This window comes from Pleuronectes platessa, chromosome 5, assembly GCF_947347685.1.
Source record: "Pleuronectes platessa chromosome 5, fPlePla1.1, whole genome shotgun sequence".
Taxonomy (NCBI): Eukaryota; Metazoa; Chordata; class Actinopteri; order Pleuronectiformes; family Pleuronectidae; genus Pleuronectes; species Pleuronectes platessa.
This window is the reverse complement of record NC_070630.1, coordinates 13,967,067-13,982,721: the sequence shown is the minus strand read 5'-3', so window position 1 is coordinate 13,982,721 and position 15,655 is coordinate 13,967,067. Positions and strand designations below refer to the sequence as shown.

Here is a 15,655-nt window from a genome sequence, read left to right as displayed (position 1 = left end):
GTATAGAAACTTAAAACAAACGTGAACTTTATAAAGTGCATATTTACCGTTATGTGCCTATTAACTTATCAATTCTTTTATTTTGAAAATTCAATAAAGACGTATTTCCGTAAACTGCTGTTTGTGGGCCAATCAGATGTTGCCAGATTTACCTATAGAAACAATTGCAACACTACTTTGCTTTACCTTTCACGGGATTTAACTCGTGACCCATTTTCATAAAAAATATTTTAAAAAGTGTTGAAAGAATAGTTATATTAAGTTGAAACTTCTCCTGCTAATATTTTTAGAATTGTTGCTCAGTCCCAGTGTCCACATTCATGTCAATCATGTGACATTGGTCAGAAGCCTCAACATATCAAGAGTGCATGCTTTGGAGATCTCACAAACATGAGCCACAAAAAAACAACTTTACAGAATAAAGCTGACGACTGTGATATGGAGACAGTGAGCAACAAACAATTTAAGCCACATGTGACCATTTAATCCCCAATTCTCAGGTGCTATTCCATTCCTCATGTGACCTATTGGCTTCACAAAATTCACAAACTTTTGCCAAGTACATGACATGTTACATAAGCTCTCTGGAGGTTCAGTGCTTTCATTTTAAGATGTACTTTTGAACAGGTCCAGCAAGTTTACACTGAGGAAAAACACACAAGGCCGTATCTTAGTTTTATTACAACACTGAAAGAAGCCTGAAAGTGCAAAGATGCACAGTTGCATTTTTACAAAGTATGCGTCTGATTCTACCAACAAACAAAAAAGGAATACAATACTTGTGTATGCAAGAAAAAAATATATACATTCATAACATTATTCTTCAGTTAGTCAGACATTTCTGATCATGAACACTTTTTCCTTCAGTGTTATTCAAATAAAAGGAAGCGACATATTCCCCAAAATGTTTCACATATATACCGCTAGGGTCAAATATTGACCAAGGAAACGTTTTAAATCACTTATTTTAAGCAACCAGCACCATTTATGGCAAAGTGCCCAGAGACAAATGTGTAATTGTTTCGTTGTAGTAAATAAAAAAGGTGATTAAAACATGAAGCGAACATGAGGATAAACAGTACAGCACCGTGCCGTGGTTGCCTTGCTGCATTTAACAGGATGTTAAGTCGATTGCCTGCACTGGAAACCAGCCAGCAGAATCAGAGTTCCTCGTTGGCAGCAGGCGGCATTAGAGCTTATAAGGTCTCCGGCAAGGTTACTAATAAGAACCAGAGGCACTATTTTAGCAGATGGCTTGTTCTATTCCTGGATAGTAACCTAAGCAGGTAGTGAAAAGGGCAGTCCTTCCTCGTTGGTGTGTCGGAATTCACTCATCATAGTGAAGCGATGACAGGAACTTATCCACATCCAAGTCGTGGGGAAAGCAATCAACGACTTTCTTCTTCTCCTGCAGATTTAAAGCAAAAGTCAGAACTACATTCATACAAATATGTATCGCAACTCTACAAATAAATACCACTGATGAGGCGGTTTAGCTGTTTACCAAAGGGGTTCCCAAACTTTTCAGCCCCTGACACCAAAATATGCAAGGACCCCAACTGTCCCAGAGGGTGTTGATTAAACAGGGGTCTTATCAACAGGCCAAACAACATGTTTCCAGCTCCATGTGGATGAATTAATACAAATAAGGAGTCTATTTAGTTCGTCTTTGTTTTTTATGAGTAGGTCGAAAGAATTATAAAGATTTGCCTGATGGTGGCATCAGAGTAATGGCCATGTCGTTACTTTAATCCTTATCTGTTAATCCTGCTCAGGGTGATGGAGGACAGAATGGACATACAGGGGGGACAGGATGGATCATGTTAGAGGGGTTAAACAGACACATTCAAACCTTCAGGTAATTAAGATTGCTATACACCTAACCTGAATGTCTTTAAAAGTGATTCTACTCTGTACTGTGTGATCAAACTCCTCTAGTCAGGCGCAGGTCAAAGCTGAAAGACTAAACTTAACCTCCATCAGTATGTACTGTCCTGTCAGACAGGGCATATTGTCATTAAAAAGAGCAAGCGCAATCTGGCTCATAATTTAGGGTTGTTTGAGTTTTAGTTACTGTCTGCTTATAATTACACCTACATCAGCATGACATTTAAATTGAGATGAGAGAATCAATCAAGTATTCAACTGAATGACAATTAATACATGAGCCACAATTCTTACATTATGTATATATATATATATCATTATATATATATATATATACCATTATATAGACCAAGATGTCCTAGCACTATACCTACCCGGTCATTCTTTATGCCCGGCGATCGTTTGGACTCTTTCTTGGCAGGCGTGCTGGCTGTGGGAGAAGACTGCTTGCGTTTTTTAGAGATCTTTGAGCTTGTGGGTGACTTTTCTCCAACTCCATCCTGACGCAAACTGTCCTTCAGGGGAGTGCCTGTCCTAGCGATGGCAGCCCGAGAAAGAATCATGAGTGTGTGAGCGGCCATGTTAATGCTGTTTTCACTGCCAGCCTCACTGGCGGGGCTGCAGGTGGGGACATCCGGGGTGTTGGGGGGCAAGAGACGCTTCTGAGGCCCTTCTCCATCGTTACCCCTTTTCTGTCTGGAAGGAGTCCTGTGACGTGTGTCGGTGGACTCCTCCTGGTTATAGCCGGTCCCAGGGGTACTGGGTAGGCTTATATCTGAGGTACTTGCTCCAGGCCTCTTGGCTGGGGTGGAAGGAGAGTTTAGTTCCTGGATGTCCTGCAGCATCTCAGCTGCCTGTTTAGCCAGAGAGCAGGACTTTGACTGGGCTTTTGTAGCCTTGGACTGGGGATTAGATTCTGGTTGAGTGACAGCTGGAGGGTTGAGGTCGCTTGATGTGGAAGATGCAGATGTCGACTGCTGTTGCTGCTCTTGCACGCGCCCCTTAATTTCATTTTCCTTGTTGGCTGTCACATTTGGTGTTTCCTGTGAAGGAATCCTCTTTTCTGTGCGACCCTCTCGCGATTTAGCAAGAGCCTTTTCTGAAGGTTCTTTCCTGCTGCTTTCCTCTTTATCCTTTCTATTTCCTGATTTCGTTGCAGTGTCAGAAGACATCCTTGACCTCTGTGAATTATGAGCTTTTGCTTCTCCATCATCATTAGTGTGTTTCTTTTCAATAGATTTGGATCTTCTACCTGATTCTAACTTTTTCAAAGCCTCAGGCTGTGATGAACCCACCCTGCTGGCACTTGCACTGCGAGACTCTGGGTTGTTGATCTTATGATCTTGTTTGCGAGAGTTCTTTTTAACAGGACCTTTATGGTGCTGTTGTTGAGGCCTGGAATTCTCTCCCTCCTTCACTAACCCTCCTACATTCTGGGAATCTGATGAGCATCTGGTAATCTCTATTCTCCTCTTGGGCTTGTCGCCACTTAAGATAGCAGGCCGTATTTGAGGGGCTAGTTGTGTTTTTACTTTCCCAGGTTGCTTGACAGATCTTGGTGTAGATGTATTTGGGGCTGCAGGTGAAGTGGTTTTTGTGGTTTCAGGAGTTTGTAGTTGAACTCCTGCAGAAGAGTCAAAAAATAAAATTCTACGATGACTGGAACTCTTTGCTGCATCCTGCTGGCTTGTATTTTCACCTGAAGCAGGTTGAATTACTTCACCCACCACAGTTTCCTCACTGCCTGAAATTCAGAGAAATATGGTCAGAGCAGCAAAGCAGTGACATGAAAACACAACGCAGAACAACACTGAGGACATAAGAATGTACTAAATCAGGGATTACTGCTCCAAGTTAGCGTGTAACTTACCAGCAACTGTGGATTTTTTGACTGCCACTGTGGAAGGTTTGTGGCTGACGGTTTCTGGCTGCTGTACCAACACTGGATTTGGTATGGCAACCAGCTGATAATACAACAGAGATAAGTGTTATTGTTCTGGACATTATAAGCTCCAAAGCCAATGGAAACCCCCTGAGGTGACACTGTGCTTCAGTCCACATGTTACACAATTATCAATTATATATATACATCTTACTGTTGATGGAGCCTTTTTCCCCCAGAGTATAAATATCATTGGCTCATTAATATATTCAGTGTTTTATAACAATGAAAGAAGAAATATGATTAAGAAGTTCATAACTAATTCTGAAGGAGATTACTTGAGAGGGGCACACAATGCAGTGGATTTTTGGAAACATTATTTATTAAAGTTTGATCTGGGGATACTGTTAGAGCAAAGCAAAAAAATAAATAGCATTAGTTATTTTTTGGGTAGCATCTGTAGTAGTTTTCATGGAAACCTGCCCATTAGATCCCATGATACAGATATGATCTCTGCCACAGAGCAAAACAACTTTTATGTTAAAAATGGTAAAACCCCAAAATACCTATAGACTCAGACCATACAAACGGAACATAAAGTTGTGTTACCTGATTAGACACCATCTGGACATTCCCCAGAGAGTTCTGGCCCATAACAGTAATGGGAAGCATCAGGGGCTTAACAGGTGATGGTAAGATGAGCGCTGACCCTGCACATAAAGAACAAAGAATATTTTAACCAACACTAATTGTAGACAGAGAATCAGAGACACAACACAATGAAAGATGGGCACAGATCTGTGCTTCATTGTTAAACCTGTGGACATTTTATGAGCTGTAGGAAATAATCTGGAGCCAAAATACATTAGTATTACTACTTGCAAAATATTTTCTTATTAAAATGCAATGCAATTTCTTTCTCCTTCAGCATATAGCTGGGCATTTTTGGGTATATTTATAAAAAATCTATGCTTCTGTAATAAAAACAGGTAGTAACAAGGATTCTTATTATTTTTTTTAATTGTACATGTCAGTTGAGATTTTCTGTTTGTATGTTTACTTATTTACTAGTTTTAATATCCCTTTGCAGCAGTAACTCGGCAAATTCCCCATGGCGGGACTAAGAGAGGATCTTATTTTATCTCATTAAGCTAAGAACAAGATTAACGTTTGTCTTTTTAGATGAGCCACTCTTGTACTCCATTATTTCTTACCAGTGGAGTAGCCTTGAGGATAAGTTGAAGGAGTTGCCCCAAACTGGTTGGTAAGCAATGGCTGTCCCTTTGAGACACCAGCAGGGAGTAGCAACCGTCTGGACTGAGCCTCTGCAGTCGGGGGTTCAGTCACAAGGATGTAGCTGGCAGTGGCTCCTGGGAGACAAGGGTTAGCCGTGTCCAGGGGCAGTTGAATTACGTAGCTCTGATGGCCCTGCGATGTCCTTGATAATGGAGATGCCAGCAATCCCACAGCCTTACCGGTGAGAGGACTAGCAGTTGCCTCGAAGCCCTGTAAACTACTAACTGCTTGTGCCACCTCATCCAAGTTATTCTTTGGAGTGCCAGGGACGCCAGCGTATCCAAGGGACTTGGCTGGAGAGGAAAGATAGATGGTGGGCATCTTATCCCCAGAAATGCTGGAAATTGCCTGATTCAAGGCAGCGTCGTTGGCCAGCTCCTCATCCTGGCTATCACTGATGATGATGTTCAAAGAAACTATATTACTGGAATGTGCGGCAGCCTTGCTTTGGGGGTTGACATTGGTGGATGAAGGATCAGGTGCTGATGCAACTGGGGCGCAGAAGGAGAATGATGTGGGTGAGGCAGGTGTGGATGAGGTCGGGGTAGCTGTGAGAGTTGTAGAGGCCGAGGCACACATGGGGGAGTCAGGTGTTGCTCTGAATGGTGCAACAGGGGAAGCTGATGGCAAGGCAGGCAAAGCTGTAACTGTGGCGTTTGAGGAGGCAGATTCTAATGTTACAGAGTGAGTACAGCCTAGATGAGTGTCTCCTCCATCGCTAGAAGCTGCGATAGCAGACAGGTCAACAGTTGACACAGGAGTGAGTTCAACTTGTACAGGAGAAAAATAATCAGGCGGATCACCCAGAGCTAAAGAAGGGACTGTAGGTTGCTCTGTAGAATGCTGTGCTTGCTTATGCTCCTCTTTTTCCTCCACATTAGAGGTTGACATCACCAACGATGCGACAAGTGCAGTTGAGACTCTCGATGAGGGAACCGATTCACAGAGACCAGTTGTGAAGGTGCTGTCTTTTGTGGCAGGCTCAGAAGAGGCCATGCTGTCTGAAGGAGGAGGGGGTGTATTCAATGGTTCATCAATATCCATCGGTGTAACAGCAACACTGTTTTTAAAGAGCGAGGCTCTTTCTTTTCTGTTCGACTTCCTTGCAGGAGGTGAGACTCCTCGTTGCTCCCCATGACTCACTAACAATCTGGCTGAACTGCCCTCAATTCTCGAGGCTTTACCTCTGGGGGCAAGAAGCGTTTTCTTTAACAAGGTGGAAGGAGCAGACTTCCTGGTCCTACGATCTTGTCCAACTCTCGTCTTCATGGTCACAGGGTTTGTATCAGAAACGTTAATATCCATCTGTGTAGTGCCTGAAAAATAAACAATACAAAAATAAAAATCATGATCAGCAATTAACACAAATACTTCCTCTATGAGTAAAGAAAATGTTATGCAGACATACCTACCTTCATATAAACTTAGGAAACCCATTGCATTCTTAATTACATTAAGTGAATCCTGATATCAAATTGAAAGATGTTTAAGTTGGAATCTCCTCATGGAATAATTGATCTGGTGAACCATTACACTGCCTGTAAGCCTCTAATACAACATTTATTACCTTTGCCAAGAAGGTTCTGTTTTGATTAACGTTAATATTGAGATATATGCCATTAGCCCTTGGTGGTGGTATGCATTATCCGAGTGCCCTTCTAGTTGTTCTAGTAATTCTGACAACATCTAAACTGAACTGAACATGATGTTTAAAGTCAAAAACCTGTCTCTACCTGTGTGAGATTAAAGACCAAGTGATGAGATCTGTGTAGTCTTCATATAAGAGTGCACTATTGAATCTAAATAATACCTGGACCCTCACTCAGAAGGGGTCTGAACGTCAATGAAGATCCAGCAGCATCACTCTCTTCGGGACTACTGCTCACATCTTCATCCCCTGGTTCTCCATCAGGGATTTTGGATTTATCTGCAAATACATGATTGAAAACTTTCCATTGTGCTTTCTTACATAATTGAATAACATAAAATCTGAACAACAAACTATTTCATTCTAAAAAGAAGGTCATAGTTACTGTAATCGAAGAGGTCAAACAGGGCCTGAAAAGCTGGGTCAGACTCTGTTTGCTCCAAAATGTCGTGGATGGCGTCGTCACTCATGTGGATTTCCCCCTGTGTCAGAGGATATGTGTCAAGAAATAATATGATGGCACACAGGGAAATAGGAACAGAGAAAGTGATTATGCTTGATGATACTGGTATTTATAGTTTTTTCAGCACCTGTAATCCAAGGATTTCATCTATAGACGGGTCTGTCTCCATTGTGGCCGAAGAGGCCTTGGATGTTTGAGGAGTTGGTTCACTGATGTTACAGACAGAACAGAGAAGAAAATAGTGAAAACCATTCCTTACCCTGCCGACAGTCATTGTCACTGATAAAATCATGAGCCATCAATTTAAATGGGCTTAATACGGATGCAGTGAGGTAATGCTGGGTTCCAACTCAGCACTTACTTGGCAAGGATTTTGTTGATGTTTTCAGCAAGCTTCTCTTGTAATGATCTGTCCCCCAGTATCGTGTCACGTGCATTTTGTATCACAAGTTGCTGTGGAGAGAAACAAATGAATATTGTTCAATCTGTAAATTGATTGACACTTTCAAGAGAGAGCATGCATGTCAAATATTTGATAAAGTGTCAGCAGCATCAAGTCAATCACCAAGCTGAGAAAAAAGTGAAAACAGAGTGTCCTACAACTGTGAGAGTATCGAGGTAGTTCCGACTTGCTTTGTTGCACAAGACAGATGAAGAATATTGTGTGAGTGAAAATCCCTGAAAACAATATTTAAAAGGTGAGCATTTTTCTAGTTTTCATCGCTGAACACCGGTTCTTGCCAGGAACAGGGGAGAGTGTCTTTAAACACAGTGACTTGTTATTGAAAATGATGAGACAAGATTGCTGGGCCGGCACCAACTGCTTAGCATGCTAACTTCAGCAGATGCAAATAAAGGAGTTAAGATCTCCACTGCTAACCACAGCTCTTGGCGAGGAAAGGAATTAAATTTGATGCTTAGTCCAGAACATTCTGCTTGAGTAAGTAAACGTCTGCTAATGCTAAGGTTGGCCTTACACATAGCACCTGAGAGGAAATCAGACATGAAGCATGCAGTTCTACCTACAGGAAAAGTTTCATTAACAACCTCTTCAGGCTGGGGTTCAGCACTGACACTACTGACAGCTGTGGCAGATCGGCCAGGACCACTGGTTCCACTCTGAGCACCACCTCTCTTCCTGGGTGTGTCCCTGAAGGCAAAGGAGAGATGTTAAGCTGCATGAGGCACCGGAAAAACAAGAGTAAAAGTAAAATGCCATTCAAAAGAAATGTCCATTATCCTAGCAGACATTCGGACTCGTGGCAGTTTTGTTCCCGTCAGGTTTTCCTGTTTAATTATCTATTTAAGTACTTTAATCGTGTATTGAAAGCCACAGTGAGTTAGTGGGAAGAATATGTTGAATTCTAAATAAGAGGGGGTTAACAATAATTGCAATATAAGAAGTATTCTTACCATTTCCGTCGTCCAGGAGACATTGGGCCTGGATTTAGTCGATTCTCTGACACAATGATATGAACCGGTGAATCCCCTGTAATGGACACATGTGGTCACACGTCACTCCAAAGCTATTCTTTGGGACATTTTTATAGCGAGTGCCAAAACAAGCACAGCTTTGCTAACTCTATTCATAACCCCCTTAAAAAATAAGCTTTTTCTGAGGCATTATAACAACAAAATATCAGTAGCTGCTTGAATGCTTCAATGACAATTGATTAAGCAAATAAAAGTTAATATTTGTAGATATATTCATTTGGACAAGATTTCATCATCATTCAAAATCAATGAGATGGCCCATTTTTCAAATTCCTACCCAAAGAACGACTGAGGCAAATATAACAAATTAAAAACACTTGTAAAATGACCACTTTAAACTAAATTTAAAGTAATATTGTACAACAGAAATATATAAAAAACATGTTTCATCATACTGACTTGATATACTCAGTAATCGGCTGCCATCATGGATCTGTTGGGGTGTGCCACTGCCAAGAGCTTGTCTGATGTGCGGAGCAGAGTAGCTCACAGGGGTTGAGTGGCTGAACATGCTGTGTGCCGGGCTGATGATGGAGCTTGTTTCAGCACCGGTTGAAGATACGGTCAGGACCCGCTGTCTTGCCATGTTTGCTAATCCAACACGTGAACGTGCTGCAATTAATAAAAGAAAATAGTTAAAATGTTGTGTATATTGATTTTATGATATTTAATTACATTTAAAAAAAGTATCACAAGTTACTTCAATTCTTTTGGATGTGGCTGAAACACTGTTTAACCCTGAAACTCCAAAAGTGTTTTGTGGATTCAATCACTTCACCCACCCCTTCATTGGCATAGGTATGACTAGATAATGAATGGCTTTTCCTTTTTCAGAGAACTATCCCTTTAGATTATTTTTTGACCAGTGTTTCTTACATTTTGTGAATTTTTTTTTGTCGATAAGTTTTGCATGCTGTTGTTGGAGGCTTCAACATTCAACACTGTAATAAACAACACTATGCTGACAACAGGCTTCTATAGAAAGACGATAGTCAGGCTATTCCAAAATGTGCAGCTTTACATGTAAATGCATAATCCTAACGGAGTCTGCTCTACACTATCGTTCGTTACCTGTCCAACATAATGGCTCAAAACCTAGGTAAGGAGGGCTTTGGGATAATGCTAGCACACTTAGCTTAGCCATGACTCTTTGATGGAAACAGTTAAACAGTCTGGACCAACTTTGAGGTAGAGAACGGGGTACATAATTGCAGAACTACGGCGAACATATAAAGCCTTATCCCTCAGTGCCCCACAGTTCTCAGGGGCAATCAAACTTAAACCTGAAAAAAATATATATAAAAATATTGCACACTCACTTCTCTGACTTGCTGATACAGCTGGTGAATTCTGCAGTGACCTAAAAGAAAGAGAGAGGACAATGAAGCAGTATGAGTGATGAAGATCCAATTGAAAGTCCACTATCATTAGGAAAGAGTTGCAGTGATGAGATGTGGAATCTTGATGAGTGAAATTACTTGATTTGGTTGACTGTAAAATCCAACTTTTTCCACAAAGAGGTCATCATCACAGGTACCTCATGACAAGACTCTGAAAGAAGAAACCCAAGAAGAAACCATAAATGTTACATTTTTTAATAATCTAGTAATAAATGTTATATTTCACAAATAGCATTTAGTGATGAAACAGTTACCGGTTTCACTGCATACACTGGTAAAATGTGATGGTTGATTGCACCAATTCAATCTACATTTGCTGGGATTTCCTAGCTGCTAGTGCTCTGAATATAGCTAGCAACTGTAAACATCCACTGTTGCCAAATCGCACAGGTTCAGCAAATGCTGTTATTTTGACCTGACTCTTAGACATTTAGGGTTGACGTCTGCACTTAAGATAACGAGTTGTTACCCCCCGCCTATGCTCCGACTCTGCTTGTTTTGTGTTACTATGTTATGTCATCAACATTCGACACCTGATTTGTTTACAAATAGTTGGATTGTTCTTACATGCAGATCACTTAGCTCATAGTGGTTGTGTTGTTATTTACATGCACATTTGAATCCGTTATTTATGATTTAATTTCAACCTGCATTACAGGAAGTATTCAATCCAAACCAACAAGCTTCTTTAGCAAACTAAACCCTACCTATGTGTACTTTTTTGAACATTGTCATCACAATTACCAATAAAACAATAACACTAATAACAGTGATATTTTAGGTCACTGTAACCCCATTGTGATACAAAAGGTTCACGGTGTTTCATCTCTAACGGTGATAGTGGTGGGTAAACTCACCCTTCGTTTTGGCAGCCACATACTCATTTAAGATAGTTGAGAGGCCTTTCCCAAAGATTGACTGTGAGGGAACAAAAACATGTACACGTAATCAGTGCCTTCATATTTATGTTAAAAATTTGTGAGAGGCCTTATCAGAGAGAAAGAGATGCTTACAAATACACAGGCAGGAATAGTCCCATCTGGTGTGGTGTGTTCAGCATACTCCTTCAGATTGCAGCTCTCATGGATGAAAGCCTGGCTCGTGGCACACAGCCCCTCTTCTTGGAGGTAGCCTGGAGGAAGACATTTATAAAACAAAGTTCAGACAGTGAAAAAAAGTTGTCCTAAATACGTGTATAAGCTCTGGGGGACCTGTTCCCAGTTTAGTGTCATTGTTGGCTGATGGTGCGTTCAGGTCCTACTGTTTAAACCGAAATTGCGAGACAATGAGTGGGATTTTAGCAGCAAAAAGACATAATTCAGAGTCAGGTAAATAGAGATTTTGTGACATGGGCAGTGTATTCATCGTGGTGGACATAAGCACAGTACTATGGGGAGAATGGCTCTAATAGCAACACAGCTGGCAGTTAGCTACAACAAAAACCAAACCGTTCAGTCCATGACCTAGGACCTATAAAGACAGTTTGAATCGGAACAGAACACCAATAAAAACGTCAAACAACAACATAAGCGAATTCAAGCTGTTTATCTACAACATCATCTCGCAGTAAAGGGCTTTACACTTTGGGGAAAAGGCGAGAGACGTTGTCAGTTCTTCGTTTCTCTTCCTATTCTGCAGACTTCACGCAAATGCATCACACAGCTTTGTATTTGACTCACCCAAAACAAGCCGCGCGACGTCCGACGGCAGCAACATGTCTGCTCGTTAGTGGAACAAGACGGCGAACAAGCGAATTAACCAGCTACATGTTCGTAAAACAATATGTCGAAGACGCGTTGTCCGGCGTCAAATTGAGGTAAATCCGCCGGTGTCAGAGGACGACCAGAGGAACTGCTGCTCAGTCAAAAGGCGGGGAACTCAATCACTTATACCCCGGAAGTGTTAGAGTAACGTGCCGCTTGGATTCCTGGTGGCTGTAGTCCCTTCAGAAACACCGAACTACACTTCATCCCACACGCTGCCTTATGCCTGTTTAGCGTTACTTTAATTGAATGCGACTTTAATGGCCACTCTGTCGATGTAGTAGCACAGCAGCTAACAGGGCAGCAAGTGTGATTTGGTGTTAGCATTAAAGCGAAAGGACTCGCTTCCTACTACCGTGACCTGGATATGACGTTGCCGCTTCACCCCGACTCTTGGGGCGGGAATTTCCTGCCTGGTCGGCGTGTACGTGAGCGTGTGTATAATGGGTTGGCATCAGGTCAGGATGGGGAAGTTGTCACAGGAGTCTCAGCAGCAGCAGGAGCAGCAGCAGGCCCATCCAGCACCGTAGCACCACAGCTAATGTCTGCTCATGCGTGTGTGACATCTCCGCGAAGACATCAGCCCACAACAGATCGAGTGTTTTAACATGAGATCAAGTTCAAAGTAAGTGTGGTCATGTTTGTGCTGCTAAAGTGCGTCGCGTGCCAGGCCCGGCTGACCGATCAATGTAAACAGTTAGTCCTGAAGTGCTTTTAAGAGGAGATCTGACGCCTCTGTGAAGTAAACACTCTGTGTGGACTAATAACAACATCATCCTGTCTTGTCAACATCCTGTCTCAGCACTGGTTACAAGAGTCAACCCCTACACTGATGCACACTGTGCCCTCACCCACTGTGCAGCACCATGAGTCTGGGTCTTGATGATCTCCTGAGCTGCTGCAAGGGGCTGGAGAATGATAAAGTTACAGAAAGAAAGGTAATCACACATGTTTATAGACAAATTGTCATATATTTCTGAAGCCCAAGTTTAATCAGTATGCGCAGTATAAATAAAACCCAACACACCCTTCATGGTTCCAGAAAGAAGCCGAGCGCTTCAGGCGGCTCCTCCGATCTCCAGAGATCGTTCAGGAGTTGGATCGCTCCTCGTCAACCAAATCCTCCAAGCAGCTCACATGGGATGCGGTTTTCAGGTAACTCCCCTTTGCACATCTGCATATAACAAATGCATATAACATTATCCAGTATAACACAAGTCACACCTGGGTTTTATGTTCAATTCAATTTTAATATCTTTATTCTTCCCCTAAGGGGGCGATTAAAGGCCGGTGGAAGAGAAAAGTGTACAGAAAACGAATTTGAAAAACTTCAAAGAAAACTGACAAATCTAAAGATACAAACAAATTCAGAAAATACAAAAAGATACAAACAAAAAATTCAGATATGTCACATTAGTAAAACGCCCACTAAAGGATGGATTTGGTTAAATAGAAATTCCATTCATCAATGTTAATTTTCATAAGTTTGGTGGCTTCTGGAATAAACCCGAACCTCTTGGAAATCTTTTCTTAATTTTGCAACTGTGGTCATGTCTTTTTATAATATACATGTTAAGTTAATGGAGCTAGTTTGTTTCTATGTTACCAATTTATTTTCAGGTTTGTTTCTTCACATCATCAATATATTATTACACTACATCAAGAGTTCTGATTTTGTTTGGGTCATTTATGTCAGACGTTTTTTTAACACTTTCCTTTCGGTTTTGCTCCCACTTCATTTTCCCATGTCAGATTTCTGCAGAGCTATTTCCAGAAGGAGACCAATAGCATGCAGTCAAGCAAATCTGTCACAGCGACATCACTCGCCACACGGAAGAAGAAGATGGCGGAAATGTGCAGTCTGATCAAATACTTCATTCGCTATGCAAACAAACGTAAGGACACTGTCTTTTGAGATCCAGTTGAGGTTTACAGTTCATTGCACACATTCACAATATAGATTTAAGAGTGTTTTGTCACAGCGAGGGATCATACCATCTTTTTTCACTGCATCAGAGAACCACATGAGGTATCTGCTACAGTTACTGTGTCTCTGTCTCTGCAGGCGGGCCTCGTCTAAAGTGCATAGATCTGCTGAGACATGTGATGAAAGTGGTGCAGGGCTCTTACAGCTGCTCTGCATATGGAGAAGATTACAGCAGCCTCCTCGTGAAAGACATCCTCTCTGTTCGCAAGTACTGGTGTGACATCCCCCCACAGGAGTGGCACAGTCAGTGATCATTTTGTCTAAATGCTCTTAATTTCTTGATATGATCAGATTATTCATCTTGATTCGTCATATGTTGAAAATGATCAGATTACATGTTAAATGTGTCATATTAATAAGAATGGATATTTACTTACTAGCTCATTACATTGTGTTATTACCACCTGACGTCTTATTACTGTCTCATCTAGTTCATGCTGTTACTCATCCCCTGTGTGTTTTTGTGCTCCGTAGGTCTTTTGGAGTTGTACTGTGGTTTGTTCAACTCTTCTTCCAAATCCATAAACCGTGTTTTAGTGAACAGAGTCATCCACATGGTGGTGCAGGGCTGCTGCACGCAGACTGATGGGTGTAACCAGACCCTGTTCAGCTTCTTCTCCAAAGCACTGCTTAACGCCAGGTGAAAACCTTTACCATCGTTTTAAGAAACCTTTTAAACTTATCATACTTATTACTCCCAATTAGTATATTGTTATTTGTTATTATAAAGAAAACAAGTTTAATGGATAGATGGAAACTTAATGCATAGTTGATCCCGTTAGGCAGGAGAAACACTTGGCCGTTTTGGAGCACCTCATCTCGGCTCTCAACATATTCTTGAGGTACTCGGCTATGAACTGCAGGATGAGGGTGTGTCACCTGGGAGAGGAGCTTCTGCCATCCATACTGTACATCTGGGCAGATAAGAGGCCCAGTGCGGCTCTCAAAGAGGAGATCTTAGTGTTCTTCAATCTGCAGATGTGTGTTCATCACCCCAAAGGAGCCAAGACTCAGGACACAGGTGGAGTGATAGTTCTTTTTTTCTTTGAAACAATGTGTTTATTATGCAAGACTTTAGAGCTTAGGTTCAATCATGCAAAATCTTTTTCATTATATTTCAAATATATAGTTTCAACCTTTCGTTTCAGAATATGCCAGGAAATGTATCCAGAGCCCGTCTGCATTTTAAAGTGTCCTTGAGCAAAATACCAGACCACAAATATGTATTTGTGAATGGGTCATGTGACTTGTACTGTAAAGCGCTTTTGAATGGTTGATAAGAGAGGAAAAGTGCTATATAAATACAGTCCGCTTACCATGTACCAAGTTTGAATACTGATAAATGATAAAATTAATTTAATACCCTGATTAATTACAATCCAGTGGGTGAAGGTAGGGCAATCACTCCAGGAACCTGGGGTTTGCTTTGGAAAAATGGTCAGCACAACATTTAGGTAAAGATGTAAAGATAACACACTTGTGTGTTCTATAATTAAACAACCAACACAGCAGTTGTTCACCCTTTCATTTATTAGGTGCACATGCTGAGGACTGGACTCAGTGGCGGAGTCAGCTCTACAATTTGTATGAGGCTTTGGTCAGTGAAATCAGTCATCTCGGCAGCAGAGGGAAGTACGTCACAGGGTCAAGACACATCGCAGTGAAAAACAATGTCATCGAGCTCACAGCTGACATCTGTCATCAGGTAACACAGATCAAGTCTTCAGCTGATGGATGAATGAATCACAACTCTGTTTGATTGTAAAAATGAGAACAACCTGTTCTGAAAGCACCCACATCAAGTGCTTGATCTTCCTTTTTCCCCCCCTGCATGT

At 41.5% G+C, this 15,655-nt stretch overlaps 2 protein-coding genes across 5 annotated transcripts in view; one reads left to right on the top strand and one right to left on the bottom strand.

Moving 5' to 3' along the window:
- Window positions 1–462: 462 nt before the first annotated feature.
- On the bottom strand, window positions 463–11,972 carry npat (nuclear protein, ataxia-telangiectasia locus). Its single transcript, XM_053422254.1, has 17 exons — window positions 11,750–11,972; window positions 11,084–11,202; window positions 10,928–10,988; window positions 10,149–10,221; window positions 9,990–10,030; window positions 9,070–9,282; window positions 8,590–8,665; window positions 8,203–8,326; window positions 7,538–7,629; window positions 7,304–7,385; window positions 7,099–7,195; window positions 6,876–6,992; window positions 4,984–6,381; window positions 4,379–4,479; window positions 3,758–3,851; window positions 2,262–3,631; window positions 463–1,408 (listed from the first exon to the last, which is right to left on the bottom strand). The coding sequence occupies exons 1-17, from the start codon at window positions 11,784–11,786 to the stop codon at window positions 1,328–1,330; spliced, it is 4,176 nt and encodes a 1,391-aa protein (XP_053278229.1). The 5' UTR covers window positions 11,787–11,972; the 3' UTR covers window positions 463–1,327.
- Window positions 11,973–12,248: 276 nt separating this feature from the next.
- atm (ATM serine/threonine kinase) overlaps window positions 12,249–15,655 on the top strand; it is a 29,765-nt gene continuing 26,358 nt past the window's right edge. For 3 of the 4 annotated variants that reach the window (XR_008338450.1, XM_053422250.1, XM_053422249.1), the window contains exons 1-8: window positions 12,249–12,458; window positions 12,696–12,771; window positions 12,876–12,988; window positions 13,586–13,728; window positions 13,899–14,063; window positions 14,295–14,460; window positions 14,603–14,841; window positions 15,356–15,525. Coding sequence is in view for 3 of the 4 variants with exons in the window: in XM_053422250.1 (XP_053278225.1) it covers window positions 12,442–12,458; window positions 12,696–12,771; window positions 12,876–12,988; window positions 13,586–13,728; window positions 13,899–14,063; window positions 14,295–14,460; window positions 14,603–14,841; window positions 15,356–15,525 (1,089 nt within the window). In the remaining variant the exon portion in view is untranslated. Of the gene's footprint in view, window positions 12,459–12,635; window positions 12,772–12,875; window positions 12,989–13,585; window positions 13,729–13,898; window positions 14,064–14,294; window positions 14,461–14,602; window positions 14,842–15,355; window positions 15,526–15,655 lie in introns of all 4 variants that reach the window. The other variant, XM_053422251.1, reaches the window with a different exon arrangement.

Coding starts and splice junctions, on each gene's coding strand:
- npat (XM_053422254.1), bottom strand. CDS start 11,786: ATGTTGCTGCCGTCGGACGTCGCGCGGCTTGTTTTGG. Junction 8,327..8,589: donor TCTCCTGGACGACGGAAATG/GTAAGAATACTT, acceptor CTTTGCCTTCAG/GGACACACCCAGGAAGAGAG. Junction 7,386..7,537: donor ATCAACAAAATCCTTGCCAA/GTAAGTGCTGAG, acceptor CTGTAACATCAG/TGAACCAACTCCTCAAACAT.